At 34.9% G+C, this 16,936-nt stretch overlaps 4 protein-coding genes across 5 annotated transcripts; 2 read left to right on the forward strand and 2 right to left on the reverse strand.

Annotated features, from left to right (window-relative positions):
* Positions 1-16: 16 nt before the first annotated feature.
* On the forward strand, positions 17-5,418 carry LOC124441445 (tyrosyl-DNA phosphodiesterase 1-like). 2 transcript variants are annotated; one of them, XM_046991919.1, is made up of 16 exons: positions 17-236; positions 365-538; positions 1,038-1,137; positions 1,200-1,296; positions 1,706-1,740; positions 1,829-1,921; positions 2,008-2,086; positions 2,155-2,234; positions 2,326-2,404; positions 2,510-2,686; positions 2,802-2,850; positions 3,014-3,080; positions 3,297-3,404; positions 3,500-3,602; positions 4,789-4,894; positions 4,972-5,418. In XM_046991919.1, the coding sequence occupies exons 1-16, from the start codon at positions 125-127 to the stop codon at positions 5,037-5,039; spliced, it is 1,527 nt and encodes a 508-aa protein (XP_046847875.1). In that variant the 5' UTR covers positions 17-124; the 3' UTR covers positions 5,040-5,418. The 2 variants fall into 2 exon arrangements, with proteins under 2 accessions (XP_046847875.1, XP_046847877.1); XM_046991921.1 differs by having other exon boundaries at positions 369-538.
* On the reverse strand, positions 5,321-11,984 carry LOC124441454 (striatin-like). The gene is given in 20 exon segments (XM_046991930.1): positions 5,321-5,878; positions 6,395-6,481; positions 6,723-6,830; positions 7,294-7,434; positions 7,805-7,972; positions 8,125-8,246; positions 8,581-8,628; positions 8,741-8,857; positions 8,943-8,998; positions 9,091-9,207; positions 9,210-9,391; positions 9,482-9,566; positions 9,722-9,753; positions 9,829-9,913; positions 9,916-9,951; positions 10,044-10,251; positions 10,362-10,577; positions 10,691-10,846; positions 10,925-11,028; positions 11,631-11,984. Coding segments are annotated over 20 exon segments (2,400 nt in total). The 5' UTR covers positions 11,793-11,984; the 3' UTR covers positions 5,321-5,708.
* A 178-nt stretch (positions 11,985-12,162) lies between these two features.
* LOC124441774 lies at positions 12,163-14,289 on the forward strand. The gene is made up of 5 exons (XM_046992241.1): positions 12,163-12,369; positions 12,496-12,830; positions 12,891-13,055; positions 13,293-13,445; positions 13,515-14,289. The coding sequence occupies exons 1-5, from the start codon at positions 12,213-12,215 to the stop codon at positions 13,665-13,667; spliced, it is 963 nt and encodes a 320-aa protein (XP_046848197.1). The 5' UTR covers positions 12,163-12,212; the 3' UTR covers positions 13,668-14,289.
* Positions 14,290-14,368: 79 nt separating this feature from the next.
* Positions 14,369-16,520, reverse strand: LOC124441447 (serine protease 23-like). Its single transcript, XM_046991923.1, has 2 exons — positions 15,473-16,520; positions 14,369-15,227 (listed from the first exon to the last, which is right to left on the reverse strand). Exons 1-2 carry the CDS (start codon positions 16,330-16,332, stop codon positions 14,936-14,938), a joined length of 1,152 nt encoding a protein of 383 aa, XP_046847879.1. The 5' UTR covers positions 16,333-16,520; the 3' UTR covers positions 14,369-14,935.
* Between the last annotated feature and the right edge of the window lie 416 nt (positions 16,521-16,936).

Below are 16,936 nucleotides of genomic sequence, written 5' to 3' on the forward strand. Positions count from 1 at the left end.
ATATTCGTACATTATTATGCATAATAGGATTCGTACCTTCATCATTTTTCATTACGATTAGGATTTAGGACAGTGATTAGGATTAGGTCCATTACGAGGATCATACAACCAAAAAACATTGAAAATGAGTGAAAAAAGAAAAAGAGGAAACAGTCATGCAGAAAAACCAATCTGCAAGTATGGAGATAAATGCTATCGAAAGAATCCCATTCATTTGGAATCGTATTCACATTCTTGTAAGGAATATAAAACATTGAAGCTTGTTGTTGTTGTACAATTTTGATTCATTTGCAACAGCTTAGCAATGAGACGTGGTTAGTACAAATGTCAATAGCTGTATTGAAGTATTATTTTTTCCCATCAGGTAGATCTGAACATTTGCAGGAACATAAAAGAATGAAATTAGATTCAACAGTGGAAAGGCCTATGCAAGACATGTTTGATTCTACAAACACAAATATTGTATCATATTTCCTGACAAAAGTTTCTTCAATCCCACATAAATACAACTCTCCTTCTATTGCCATAGGTCTGAAAGGTAGGTGAAGATTTTATAAGCTATTGACATCCATTGTTGAAAAGTTTGAGATCTACCATTCATGTAATTCAAACTTAAAATTCATCATTTAAACTTTTGAGATCCATCATTCGACTGTAACATCTATCATTCATTTTTCTAAAATTTGAATAACAAAGATAATTGCCCATGCAGATTTTAAATTGTAGGGAGTTAAGTATACAAAGTGTAAAGTTTAAATGAAGATACAGAGGATGCAGATACACAATTTTGTGGATATGAACACAAAACTTAGTAGGATGCCTAAAATGATGTCTTCTGTAATGGCAAAGTGTTACTATGAATAAAATTATTATTTTATTCAAATGGCTGTACTAAACTTCTATGTTGGGCAATTGTCTTTGTTATACAAGTCCATTTCTGCCTGGTAAATCATTGACTATTATTTCTAAGATTTATCATTTTAGATTTTATCAAGGTCATTTATTAGGTTAGATTAATTATGGCAATCTAACTTTAGATATTTTGTCAACAAAAATGGGAGATCTAAAAGCTTCAGTACAATTTAACTTTATGTTTGACATTCCTTGGTTAATGGAGAACTACCCACCTGACAAAAGGTGATAAAATTTAGTTGGTCTAACAAAATAGAACAGGCTTTTATGTAATCATTCAACAACAGATCAAAGCCTTTACTGATTGTTCATGGTCATCAACATGAGATGAAACAACAGTTAATGTTACAAGCAGAACCGTATCCTAATGTGGCACTTTGTCAGGTACAATCATCTTATCAATGAATAGTGTTCATTTTGACAGCTGCATTTAGTGAGATTTATATGAATTATGCGACATTAAGTATTTGACGGTCAATATAGACATGAAACATATTTGAACATTATTAAAAATCTTTAGATGAAACCATCAAAGTACCAATAAACATAACAGTATTCATTTCCTTGGTAATATCAATATTATTGACAACTGAACAAATAATTTTTAAAAAAGTCAACATTTTAATATGTTTGGCTTTCCTATTCTTATTGAAAATTTTCTTTTTGCATCACACATCTTTGATCTTTAATTTTAATGTGGCAAGTAGCAAAGCAAAATGTTTTTTTTTATTTTATCACCTAATGACCCTGTCCTGAATTCCTCGATTAAATTGTAATCTTATATCATTTAAAGGCAAAGTTACCAATTGCTTTTGGAACCCATCACAGGTACTTAAATGTGTGAGTTGTATAAACAGTGTGAGACTTCTATATGAAAAATAGCTAACAATTGTGCAATGATCTGTTTTGTTGTTAGTAAAATGATGCTGCTATTATACACTGAAGGAATACGTGTTGTGATTATGACTGCTAACTTAATTCCTGGTGACTGGCATCAAAAAACGCAAGGGTACATTTTTACCTGCCAATGTTTAATAGAAGTGGATTAAACTGTCTTCAGAAAACCAATACAAAATCTACCTATTGATCTCCTAGTGTGTGGATAAGCCCGCTATTTCCAAAGATCCTTGAGGAAAATGCAACCAATATGTCAGAATTTCAGAAAGATCTGTTGGTAATTGACAAGGTTATCCATACAATACATGAAGTTATTGCGTGTTATTTTTTAATGCATTTCTTCAGGATTATCTTCATCACTACGATGTTGCTCCGTTGAAAGATTGGAAAAGTCAATTGGCAAAACATGATATGTCAAAGGCAAGGTGAGAAATCTTTAGTTAAGGAGAAAATATAATTTTTACTAGGACGTTTGACGAGAGTTTCGTCGATGTTTCCTTGTCTCTTTATTGCCAGAGTTCGCCTGGTGGCATCAGTACCAGGAAGACATACAGGAGTACATAAAGATAAATGGGGACATTTGAAGCTTAGGAAGGTTTGTAGCTTTTATACGTAATCCGTATATACGTATATGACGTCTGTATTGGGAATGAACTGAATGAACGGAAACTTGTTCTGGGAGTTCTCTTTTTCTCTTTAGTTGTTGCAAGAAAATGGTGACTTTGACGACATCCAATCGTGGCCTGTGATTGGTCAATTCTCCAGTATTGGCTCTTTAGGCAAAGATACATCAAGCTGGCTTTGTGGGGAATGGATGGAAAGTTTAACAACTACCATTAAATCTAAACGTTTGTCGTCCAGTTCAACTTTACACCTGGTACCTTGCGCCGCACTAAATTAAATTTTTTAAACCTGTTTAATTTATAGTGTGAATTGAAACGTTTATTCGAGTTGGTCATTTTTATTAACTCAACTCTTTTCTATTCACGTAGATATTTCCAACAGTGGAGAATGTTCGTACAAGTTTGGAAGGTTACAATGGTGAGTTAAGCTTACTTGAAGTTCTAGCTGATAAAAAGTACCTTTAAAATAGACAGACACTGATCGTCATGAAAATTGAAAATAATTGCTTTCGTCAGAAATCTCTAGAAAAACGGACAAACATTGGGTCTTTAACATAAAAATACAACTCTGCTTTTTTTAGCTGGTGGCTCTTTATGTTACAGCTGGAAAACTGCAACAAAGCAACCATACTTAAAGGATTTTTTTCGGTTTGTAAAAATTTTACTTTGAATTTTATTATGTGTTTAAAAATGGGTTAATAGACTAAACATTTATTGACTCGTCCAGTTTTCGAAAACAGCTTTCTGTAGGATTTTTGAGAAATCTGTTTCGAAAATCGTTAAACTTGGCTAGGATTTATGCGAATTTTTCTGACTAGAATTTATGCGAATTGCAATTTTGATTTCTTTTTTCTGATGTTGAAGTTGTTGGAAAAGTGATGATGTTGGTCGTACTCGTGCATCGCCACATATAAAATCATACAGTAGGGTATCGACACATAATGATAAGGCGGCTTGGTTCATGTTGACGAGGTAACGAGCTGGCTTTTTGTTTTCAATACATTTAAAACGTCTGCTAGAAAATCTTCGGACTTTTTGTGCATGTCAATTTCATGATAATATTTCAGTGCTAATCTATCGAAGGCCGCTTGGGGAGGTCTGGAAAAGAATAAAAGTCAGTTAATGATCAGATCATACGAGATTGGCGTGGTGTTCTTTCCTTGTGATTATGTAACGTATCATTATCTCACACGTTAATATAGTTACATGTTTTTAGAAGTAGGTCGTCCAGCTTAGTTGACTCCTAAGAACTACTGTTGTTGATGTTGACTGACGTTTCGTCAGCCTTAGCAGTAGTCATCTTCAGAGTGAAGTAATGAATTAAAGTCAGGATCGTAACGTGTATAGATATTCTGTTTCGTCAGTTAGTGATGTTCTGCAATGTGGTTGCTTTTGTCTTGGTTCTTTGTATCTCGTTTGTGTTCAGTAAGGCCGAGTTTAAACGTCCAACTTTACATCTTTACATGAACCGAACGCATTTAAAACAAAAGACAATGAGGAAGTTCATCTCATTTTCTTTTGTCTTTAAGGTTCGGTGCCTGTTTGAAACAGGCCTAAGTCTTAAATTTAAGTTTCTGCCGTCCTCTCCGTTATACGAGCTGTGAAAGTCGGAGCAGTTTATTTTGCAAACTGCACGTTGTCGTTTTTTGGTTCTTTGTCCTTGACGTCCGTCAGTAATTGTCGTAACTTTGTTATCGGTTTATGTGCGACATGTATGTTGTATACTCATATTGAAAAAGCACAGCATGACTGCAACTCGTTTCTCTACAACAATACGATGACGTATGAACAAGACAACAATTACGGCGAACCTGATTTGATTCTGAAGATGACTAGCGCTAAGGTTGTCCAAAAGTCAGTCAACATCAACACCAACAGTCTTTCTCAGGACTCTACTAACCAGGACGATCTATGCGAACATCTAACGATACTCTCTGGCTCAAACCATTCACTTTATTACGTTAATATAATATTAATTAGAGAGTATATAAGAGAGTATTAGAGAGTATATAAGAGAGTATAAGAGAGTATATAAGAGAGTATTAGAGAGTATATAAGAGAGTATTAGAGAGTATATAAGAGAGTATTAGAGAGTATATAAGAGAGTATTAGAGAGTATATAAGAGAGTATTAGAGAGAGTATATTAGAGTATATTAAAGTTATTAACATCCTAAGGTTTCCACCAATGGTTTCCACTCGTTGTAATACTTTTCCTTATAACTACGCTAATGTACCGGATAGAGGACATAGAAATTCTTTATCACCCCCTGAATTAATATTAATCCGTAAATATTTTCAAGAGGCTGGTATCTCCCTGCAAATTTATGATAAAGGTTTATCGATATTTTTTACCAGGAACTTTCACAAAAGTATTTCCATTTATGTAAAGATAAGTCCAACACAAATGGAATTTGCCTTCGATTACCATACGATTTACCTTTGCTGCCATACTCACACGAAGGTAATCGTATGAAATGTGATTCTTGCTTGAATGTATAAACTTGCTCAAAATTTCACGTTCATTACACACGATATTAGATGAATGCTGGCTTTGGGATCGACACTACCACAAACCTGATGTTAATGGTCGACTATGGAAACCTTGAGTGATCTTGTGAGTACCCTAATATCCCTTCGGTAAAATATTTTCTGAAGACGGTGCTGACTGTGTCTATCATAAAAGTGATGTTAATTCCTACACTTCATCGTGAAATTCGCGTTCAATCACAACATCGCCAAAGAACTGCTGTTTATAATGCACACTCGACCTATCCAACGCTCATATACATCTACAATATACTATCATAAGTATAAGAAAACCAATAAATGGCAGAAGAGCTAATCTCTTGGAATACACTCCTTAATTATCAAATTTGTTATCTCAGTGTAAATTGAAACAATTCGAAAATGAATTCATTATTACTAATTAACAACAATACGATATAATTATTGATTGTCTTAATTAAAGCTTTATTGACATTTTTATCGCGATGGCAATCGTCCAACTTCATGAATTGTCCTTTACTCTACAGTTGAGGTTTGACGAGAGACTTCAAAAAAGATTTTGCCTTCCCGCCTCACAGAGGAGGGAGCAATCACTATTTTACAAACAATTACAAGAACTTGTCATTTGAGAGCAATAAGGACAATAAATACAAAACGACTTTCAATACACCCAGAGTTCCAGCCTTGTTTAGTGTGTACTGTGCACTGATGGAAAGCAGTGTTTCGCAGCGTATATACTACTATGAGATGCATCAAGGTATTCACGTGGGTCAAAGAAACACCTTGGCTAAACCGTCTGCGCCTGCACTAGCAATGTATGCTTTCCTGGGGTGAAACGCAACGTCATAAATGGATTCATCAAATTTCTTGCGATGTGAAGTTATCTCTTGAACACATGTTCTAGTTTCAAGATTCCAAAGGCGAATGGAGCAGTCATGACCTAGAGTTTAGTAAATAAATGTTGAAGGCAAATGGAGCAGTCATGACCTAGAGTTTAGTAAAGAAATTTTGAAGGCGAATGGAGCAGTCATGACCTAGAGTTTAGTAAAGAAATGTTGAAGGCAAATGGAGCAGTCATGACCTAGAGTTTAGTAAAGAAATGTTGAAGGCGAATGGAGCAGTCATGACCTAGAGTTTAGTAAAGAAATGTTGAAGGCGAAAGGAGCAGTCATGACCTAGAGTTTAGTAAAGAAATGTTGAAGGCGATGGAGCAGTCATGACCTAGAGTTTAGTAAAGAAATGTTGAAGGCGAATGGAGCAGTCATGACCTAGAGTTTAGTAAAGAAATGTTGAAGGCGAAAGGAGCAGTCATGACCTAGAGTTTAGTAAAGAAATGTTGAAGGCAAATAGAGCAGTCATGACCTAGAGTTTAGTAAAGAAATTTTGACGCAAGAGCTACGGTAGTGAGAATTTGAGTTGTTGATTAACAATACATAAGAAAGAGAAAAATACTCACTGCCAGATAAAAGATATAGTCCAGGACTATCTACAGCTAAACTTGTGACGGCATCCAAATGAGCGACCATTGAATGAATTTGTTTACCTTAAACAATAAAGCAATAAAACATATTTTCAAATAGAATGGGGGACAGTTTGGTTGATATATCTTATCAGAGAAACGCCCCTTGGATTTGCTTATGTACAAGTGTCGTTCAATTGAAGATAGAGCACGTTCAGATCGTTTTACACTAAAGACAACATTGATCTAGCAAAGATATTTATTATATCCACTTTGTTATTATTAATTTAGTGGATTGAAATGTTATATAAAAGATCAAAATTACCTGTATTATTATCAAAGAATTTAATATATCTATCTTCATGTGCTGTAATCGTCATACCCATCGTTGGATGACTTATTACTCTATTAATTTGAGTCGCAGGAGTATTATCTACAAAAAGAATACGTTTTAAAGATATATCGCTTTACTCATACAACAGATGATGTGAATGATTTGAACACGGCAGTATCGTTACATGTTTGTAGATGTTGGTTATCCAGGTTAATAATGTCCTGAGAAGGACTGATGGTGTTTGGTGTTAAACTGACGTTTAGACATCTTTAGCCGTAGTCATCAAATTCAGAGTCCTAAGTACTGCACTTAAGCGAATGATCCACATGTAAATATTGAACAAAGTGCATCACTTTCACAACAAGGTATCTGACGTAATTGCTAATACATCTACGTTGATCTATAACGTAGCCTTAGCTTGCCTTATGTATTACATAGGATAGCATTCCTCCAAAATATAACAGTTGGTCATATTTTTATTAATTTGTAAATACAACGATAGTGAACAGTTGCTTGCCACGAAAAAAAAAACATGAACATACATATGATTGAAAACATTTACCATAGGTTTTATTGCTATCAAACGCAACAAGTTCAGCGCCAGTTTCTGTATCAATGATTGAGCACATTGATTTCGTTGTAGCCATTATAAACTGATTTGCTTCATTTCGAACAAAATCGACAGAAGTAGGAATGCCTTGCTCTACAAGAAAAGCAATACCATTATGAAGATGATAGCATTATAACAAGTCTTTGTTAATGTACACAAGAAGAAAGGATTTATTGTACACATAAACAAAGTTAGAGTAAAGACATAAATTGGTGAAGTTTGGTAAAACACTCAAGATCTGGCGAATGAATATGCAGATAGATGATATTGTTGAACACTTGTTGATTGTTTATCTACGGTAGAACACACCCCATAACGAACATCTTTCCTTCCATCACTGACACACCATCCTTAGCACTTACATCCTTACTATACCTACCTTCATCATTTACTATCCAAACAAGTATGCAACCTCTCTGTATCTATAAGTGATATACACATGTGCTTTACAATCGGCACTGACCTTTGCTAGCTGAGTAAGTATTAACGATGGGAACTTTAACTATAGGATTCCATAATCGACAGGTGCCATCTGCCGAACATGAAAGCAGATGATTTTGTTGATGATGAATGGCAAGATCCCAAACTGCATTTGTATGGCCAGTCAACGTAGAACCAATGGTACTCGCATCTGAAAATAATACCACAGAATTCAAACATAAGATACTTAACATTAACGCATGTTTACCAAATCTACAATACATCAAAAGTTCTTTGACAAAGAGACATTTGGGCAATTTTACATGATATTAAAGCTGTAAGATTGAAGGTCAATGTACGTACCAAATGGGTCGTAAGGATCAACCTCCAGAGATGGTAAATTCCAACATCTTATAGTACCATCTGCACTTGCCGTAAAACATATTTCACCTGAAGAGTTTATTTCCACGGACAAAATGGCTCCACTACAAAACGTAAGTCATGTTCATGCATTCATTTGACGGAAAGAATGAGCAGAAAAGCTCGCTATGGTCATGAAATCTATGCGACAAACCCTATGACTATACGTACAAATGTTAGCCAAGCTCTTTCAAGGGTGACTTTTGCTGGAAACTGCAAGAAGTCGTTTTCCAAAAACTGGATACTAATCATTTCGAGCGAAACTGCCCGTGTGTTTTTGAAACGTCGGGAAATTTCTTTGACGTAGCTTTTTGTTGTGATATTTTTGTTGCATATCACAAATTGTAGCACATTTCAATCAAATATCGGGCAAAGAAACATTTCATCATTCTATCGTACCTGTGACCTCGAAACGAATGAATAGGTTCAATCTCAACAGCATTGCCTCTAAAATACGGTAAAAAATAACCCACTTGTACACATTAAAATGGAAAATTTCAAACAAAGAGTTTCATCTGAAAACTTTTCAGTGACTATGATGAAGTATACAGCCACTTACTTTCTAGTAGGTGTTGTTTTGTTCATGTTCCATAATTTAACAGTATGGTCCTCGGAACCAGTTAAAATGGAGGGCTCACGAGGATGGAAACATACCGCACGGACTGTATCAAAATGACTGCAACATTTAAACAATCATTTTATTAAGTGATTTTTCATTCATGATAGTTTGTTCTCAGAAATATTAATCATCTTGTTCTCACCTTCTTAGAGTAAACTTCAAGTTCCACGTTTGTCTCGCATCCTCCTTACTGGACACCTAAAAAATTCATATTTCAAAATATACTATCAACACACTCATAATCCTTCAATATCCTTCATGCATCAATGATATCACACAAAAACACTTACATCATGACTAAGAGGATCAGCCTCATTTGATACAGTAATTCCAGCCAGATCACCAAGCACCAGTCCATCATCAGGCTGGACATCATTCTTATCGGGCATTGTTTCATTTACACCATTGTTTGACTCGATGTAAGATTTCTCTCGATAGTAACATTACCTAATGGAGGGACTTCCGCCACTGCTCTACCACCAGACATTTTGATGGGAAGAGGGCCAATAATTCCAAGACTAGAGCTGTGAATTGCATCATCTTCACCATTAAGATTTGCAATCATTTCTTGAAGGGCACCTCGACCTGGACCTTAGAACATACAGAAAATTTAAATGAAAAATTGTAATAAAAAATAAAACATTAAATCAAATAACTACAATAATAAACTTGTCAGTTTACGTTTTTGATTCTTCTTTCGTTTCACATCTTTCTTATATTGTTCTTTTAACTTAGCTAACTTGGCTGAATCAACTCCCCATTCATTCTAAGAAAATATGTTTTATGAATATGAGACTTGCTCCCTAACAATAAAAATGGAATATAAAACTCAGACCAGCATAAAGAAAAAGTATAGATTGCTAGTTTGGCATTAATTACTCTTTAAACAAGTCAAACATGACTGCTTTCCATGCAACTAACATTGGTGGAATCAGCATTTTCATCATGTCGATCTAACAAACAAACAAAAATTGAGAAGTGAGCATGATACTATAAACAGAACCTCACACTAATTTTATTGTACAAACCTTGTTCTTTGCAAGTTGAATCGTCATCAGAAATGTTCAATTTATTCTCTTCATCTAGAAAATCAAACTCTGCAAGCGCTTGATCAGCATCTGGATCTCCAATGACAGTTTCTTCAAACTCATCTGGAAAAAAACATAAGACTTAAATAATGTCAAGGCCAATATTATAGCTTAATGTTTTTAATACTTTGGGAAGATTTTGAATTAATTTTTACCATGCTTAGATTTCTTTGGTCTTCTTTCATTGAGATGTTCATCACGATCATCTGATTCATCATCTGCATTACCACCATCATCCCTTCATCCTCTTCACCATGTCCTGCATTACCATCATCCTCCCCATCATCCTCCTCACCATGTCTATGTTCATCTTGAGCAACGTGTTCAATGAAGTCAAAATTTGATATTTCTTCCTTCTCATGACTACAAGAATGATGCAAAACATTAACATCACCAAAAGTCAAGACTATCTTGCCTTCACAACAGTTTGTGTGTTTATGGATTAATGTATTTTTTGTTGCTTAAAACTGTACCTCTTGACTACAATATTATCATCTTTTGCACTGGTTGCTGTTTCTGTAGGTGCATATTTATGTGAGACTAGCTGCTCAGTTTCATTGACATGATTTGCTCTTGGCACCTCACCAACCGCCATTTTATTATTTTGATCAGTGAGACCCAATAATGATCTAACACGTGATGATCTCACATCCAAAATTGCATCTGTGTAGCCGATTTCCTGAAGATATCTACAAACATACAAAGCATATCAAGGACAATTTATTGATTATAGTAATTGTATAAGAGCAAAAAAATAGTAATTTATCAACAATATAAGAAATAATAATTAGTTTAAACATACTGTCGTAGTAGCTGTCTGCCTTGTCTCCAATTTATACCAGTTTTGTTATTTTGCTGTGAATCAGCATTTTCATTTCCTGATGGATCTTTGAACTGTGGTGGCTTTAGGTCTTCTTGATTTAGTTCTGTGCCAAACTTTAGTTTATGATATTTTGCTCTATGTTTGCAAATAAAAGAAACACAATGCTGTCCGTCATGAAGTTAGAAAACAAAAGAACAAGCATTGCTAACATACCGTTCCTGTTTAAGGGCATACTCCAGCATTTTAATTCTTCGAATAAGGTCATGTTTAAGATTTTCCTGGCCTTTTCTCTCTCCTTGAAGGAAAGCAATCTTCGCCTGAAACATCACAAGAAAACTTCATTGAGTACACTAAAACATCTTTTCATCTCATAATTCTTAATCATTACAATGAATATCAACTTTTATGAATTAAAATATAAGTGAATCTTCTCATTACAGTGGTATTTAAGCTTAGTGTCAATGATTGAAGCTTACACAGGTTAAAATACACGATAAAAAATCTGATAAAAGATTTATCACTGTTTCTATTAATTGTTATTAATCACAAGTTTCATAAACAATAGTTCATAAAAATCCTCGACCTAAACAAATATGGAGACTTTCAAATCACAACGTCGTCAAGCGAATAAAAGAGAAGTAGAAACTTAATACATGTCTATACTATATTACAAGAAGGTCAATGTTATGTTACATAATGTCAAACTTAAGTAGAATAAAAGTTTCAACTCTTAACAACTTCACATGTACATCTGTCATTTAATCTTTTCGTTACAACTTCAAAATGTGCGCTTAAAACAAAATACATATTGTGCTAGTTTGCTGTACGCACTGGTATATAACGTACAATTCAAGTGGCGGAACTGAACATGTCTTTTAAAGACATTAACAAACAATAATTGTCAGTGACTTTTGAATACCTGTAGTTCGGCTCTTTCGACCTCCCAATGCGCGCGATCCATTTCAAAGCGCGTCCATTCATGTTGAATAAAATGTAGAATACCTGGTATTGTATATTTAGGCAGAACATCTAACTCTGGAGCCGGAGAAGAAGAGTTTTTAGGCACATTATCAGATTCCATTATTCAAGAAATCTGACTCAACAAGCCGCCATGATATGAGATGTCCACTACAGAAGTTAGGCGTAGTTGTGAGAACTTAACTTCTATTGCAAAGTTTCATAATAATTTTTCAAATGAAACTAAACGGTTTTGCTCAAATTTCACCCAATTTATGGTATATATACAAAATTCACTCTATAAGCACAAAAATGTGAGAGAATGTTCAAAATGCCCTTCAAATTCTTCTTGAGATTTGCGATGAAATTTTAATTTCTCATAACATGTAAGTGTAAAAAATTTACGAAGTAAGTTTGAGTGTGTTTACTTCTCGGCATGATCTCGGCTATTTTCGTCAATCCGATTTCTGAACGACGAATCACGAATAGGCCACCTTTCATAACAATAAGCGATAACTACTGCCATTTTACATGGATAGTTTTAATGGTATACACGCTTATGAAGAGAAAATTCACAGCAAATGGGAGTTTTATACCTCAAGATGTTTCTGGCAATGATATGTGTATTCTATTCATGAAATATGGACGCTGTCGATTTAAAGCAAAATGCAAGAAATCACACTGGGTTCCACCATTACCAAGTATTCATAGTTCAATTGTTTTATTGTAGGAGAACTGTAAAAAACAAACACCACTCCTCCGTAGAGATGAGTGATGATATGAAAAAGTTTTAGAAGTTTTAGTTATTGTATCTTTTTCTTTGACAGGTGAAGCTTACCCAGAAGAGATAAAGCCACCACTACCTAATGATAATGAAGATGAAACAACAACAAAAACTTATAAATTAAGACCTAAGAATAAAGAGGAAACTTTTCAAAGTGATTCTTCAAAGCAACACTTCCACAAGTCTTCTGTCTATGAACCTACTACCAACCTTATGTCTCCAAGACAATTTACACATGTTTTCTATAAGAACTGCGTCTTAAGCAGCCAAAATTTTGGCGTCAGTAAGCTGTTCAAAGATTCTGGTGCCTATTACGACAACGTAGCGCAAAAAGTTCAAATCACTCCGGCACCAAAAAACAAGGCATGTTTAAGTTTGGTTCGTTTATCGTAATCATAAAATCATTCATTCCATTGAATTTTCTTTCTTTTATTTCAGATGGAGAAGCATCATTTGAAAATGCTTCGTCGTCTGCATCGACGAACGATGCAAAATCTTAAAGAAAGACTTTTTAGTGTTCCAGTCAGCTATAACTTGCGATTTAATAGAGAAAATATTGACTTCACTCGATTGAAGCCTTATATGTACGCGCTTATTCACGAAGTAAGTTTTTACTGCGTGTCACGATTACCACTTTGTAATGTTTTAAAAATGAAACTCTCTGTACAATATCCTAAGGTTTCAAGTTTCACCAAACATTAACTTTTACACTCAAAATTAAGCAAGAATTTATGCTTGTTTACCGTTTCGTGCGTTGTCAACTGGATTTCCTTTTTATCATTGCATGGTAAATGGGCTATGTACAAGATTGTTCAACCTATAATTGATTTGAAATTTTAGTGTATGAATGCCGAAGGTGATTTCATACCCATGAAACCATCTTCTTTTGAGTGTCTTGTATCAGAAACGTTGTTGGCTCACTTGAAGAACTCCTCAATCACAGCTAGAATGATGGAAGAAAAATTATGTAGTTATGGAGCTAGAGCTGTTCGTGTATGTTGTTTATAAAATATCAATGTTTCATATAGTCATTCCTCAATTTAATTATTTGTCTTTTTGCAGTCCAGACAATGCATAGAGCATTTGTGGCATGTCTTAGCCATCTTGTCCAAATCTCCTTGTGGCGATTCTATTGTTGACGACGAAGGGAAAATGTTCGACACTTGTGTCATAAGGAGAAAGAAGGCACCGATAAAGATTCACTGCAAAAATTAACGTTGAGTCGATGTAATAAGAAAAAGCGTCAAAGGTCTAGACAATTTAAAAATTGGTCTCTTCCTGAGAAACTGAAGTTTCAAGAACACTGTCTTAAGCTTTTATCAACGTCTAGCGATTCTCTCAAACAGCATGTTTATGAACTCAGCAGATCATAAACACCTTCATTTTTCTGATAACGAAGGACGAAAGCAGTGATACTTAAAAGAAAAACCTATATACATTATCCTTGTTATTAGTTGCATGTTTAATGTATATGTAGATCGTCCAGCTTAGTGTAGTCCTGAGAAGGACTGTTGGTGTTGATGTTGACTGACGTTTCAACATCCTTAGCGGTAGGACTGACAGTAGTCATCTTCAGAGTCTAGTTAGGAGTTAACGTGAGCAGGTTTGCCTTATTTGTTGTCTAGTTCAGACGTCACGACATGTAGTAAAAATGTTGTAGACGTGTGAGTGTCTAAAACAAATTACGACATCCATCATCATCAACACCAACAGTTCTATTTGTTTATTTATTTAAACGATGATGCTCTACATCTTCAAACAGGTAGCAATGCTCAAGGCTTCAAACCAGTCGCGGCTCTGTCTCTACTGGTCATAGATACGCATAAAGCCTCTTTGCTGTGTAAAATATGATAGATGATTATTGACATGAACGCGAGGGGGAGGGGGCAGACTGAATTCACCTTTTTACAATGTGCTATTGACAAATGAAAATTTACTTCAAAAATAGTAAACATTTTGTCAAAATAAAAACAAAGTAAAACCATAGTAATATATTCCCACCAAAACATAATATAATATATATATATATATAGCTCATAGTAGTCCGAAATAAGATAATAAGAATGTTACCGTATAACTGCGTAAAAGAAGTATTGATAATGCGCTTTTAATGAATACGAGAGGTTTTATAAAGTAAATATGTTTCAACATAAACGTGTTTCAAAGTTTTTGTTTTAACACTATATTCAGCCTGTAAATGCACTCGTCATTAATTCTAACCAATATTTCATTGTAACATTTATTTATAATCTATTCATAAGTGTATAAATTGTATCACTGTATCATATTACTCATATATTTTCATCACATACATATTCTTTATTATACTTGAGATATGGCATCATGAGATGTTGAAACATCTTTATTTTAAAAAATTGTCGTATTCATTAAATGTGCTTTATAGTAATAATGAATGTTGATTTGGCGTGATTTTATATGAAATTTTTCGAGTTGTTAAAGTCTGTTGAAACGTCTCTGATAAACTAATCATATTGTCGTTTGAACCGTTTGCAAGTCTTGGACGCGTACCTGCCCATCCATCGACATATCTGAAGGTACTTAGAAATACTCATACGTATAGCTGCATTAAAGTCACGTGCTCTTTTCCATGATCCAAACTTTTCCCAACGGTAACCACTGAAGACCCCAATCAATCTTCGTTTCCATTCTTTTCGAAACTTGGTAAATGTATAGACACCAGCCCCCGAGGATCCTGGTTGCGCGTCACAATGATGGTATAGGACATGATCATCCATATATTGTAACGGGCAGCGCCTTAAGGAATAAAACATGAAATGTTTTGACTGCTATAAAAGCTACAACGTCAGCAACACACGTGAAAATTTTATCAGTCATAAGGTCAAATTTTGTATCACTGTCTCGGTGTCGTAGTGGTTTTGTTTGTTAAATGTTTGTAATGAGGTGAATTCATACAATGACAAACACAACTAACATACGCAACGCAGTGGTTGTTTTGAAGCATTAAAATGATAAAACGAACACTAGTAATTACATCATACCTATACCACAGTGTGTTGGGTGGTTTGTCATCTTCAAACGCAGTAAAATGAAGAATGGGTGGTCGTATTTTCCATAGTCTTTTAGTAGTAAAGACGTCCAGTTCAAAGTACGGTTTCGTGTGCTTCTGTTCAAGTTTCAGGAGAGCGTAGTCAAATCGTGATGCAATATTTTCGTTTCCTATGAGCCAGCCCATGGGCAGAAAAGTGCTGTTTACTTTAATACAATGAAATCTTCTTCTGCTAAATCTTGACTTTGGTAGTATGCACACTTTCAGTGTTTTGTATCCTGTCACGTAATCGCTCTGATTGTGAATACAATGCGCGGCAGTTAGGACATGTTGCGGCGATACAAGGGTTCCAGTACATCCTGTGGATAATTTCACTACACTTACAAATGGAAATCTGTGACCATAACGACGCAACGAAATTGGCACACGGTTATCATTACGAAATATTCTTCTTTTGCTTCTTTGCTTTTTTGAAGTTTCTGTCACATTTGTTGACTTTGTGGAACGGTCAGTGGAGTTCTTCTTCTTACGAAAATGGAGGAAAGTATCCATGCGATCGCCTGTGCTAGGCCAAGCTTCTTCCCAAGATAAGCACAATTCTTCATTTATTGAATCTAGTTTGAAATCCCGTTCATATTTGACTGTATATTTCATGTGAAGTATCCCTGAGTAGTTGGTCTTTGGTCTCGTGAAACTCCTCAAAATCTCTAGGGGAGCTGTGACATCGTGAATAGCTCCATCTAATGTTTGAGCAGAGATTTGTAGGGAAAAAATTCCCACAAATAAACAAAATAGAAATACATACGAACTTCGGTCGAACAATGGCCACATTGTGTAATGATATTTGCGCATTTTAACGCAGTTGATGTTGTTTTGTACAGCTCAGACAAACAACTGTGATAACGCTTCAAATCTTGACATCGAAGAGAAAACAGGGAGACATCAGTTCTCGTCGACGAACGCGGCGTATTTGTGTTCGTAGGAGTTTAAGTTTGATGAAATCGTACTTTAATCTGATCCGTCTTATCTTTCCAGCACAAGCATTGTGCTGACAGATCTTCATTGATACATTGCCACGTGTGTTGATAAAGCAAAAGTTACCCCCTGGCTCATCATCAATGTGAATATTGAACATATTTTATGTCTACTAAATTTTTGGAGAGGGTACAGTGTAGCGGGAGAAAAACTTTATGGGATGACTCTGATCAATACACAAATGGAAACATGTTATGGGAAATCCATCTCTCTTACTAATGTACATCCAAATCTTCAACGTTTCCGAACACCAAAGTTTCCTATGACTACAGCCAGAAAGACGTTCCCGCTGAGTACCTTAAATCAATTAATGAAAAAAGTTGACTAAACTTGTTAATTGTTTATTTTCTTATGCAATCTCATCGAGATTCTTCCAATAACTTATGGATACAAAGAAAGCTGACCTCTGAAAAAATAAGAG

Source organism: Xenia sp. Carnegie-2017, unplaced genomic scaffold, assembly GCF_021976095.1.
Source record: "Xenia sp. Carnegie-2017 unplaced genomic scaffold, XeniaSp_v1 HiC_scaffold_20, whole genome shotgun sequence".
NCBI lineage: Eukaryota > Metazoa > Cnidaria > Anthozoa > Malacalcyonacea > Xeniidae > Xenia > Xenia sp. Carnegie-2017.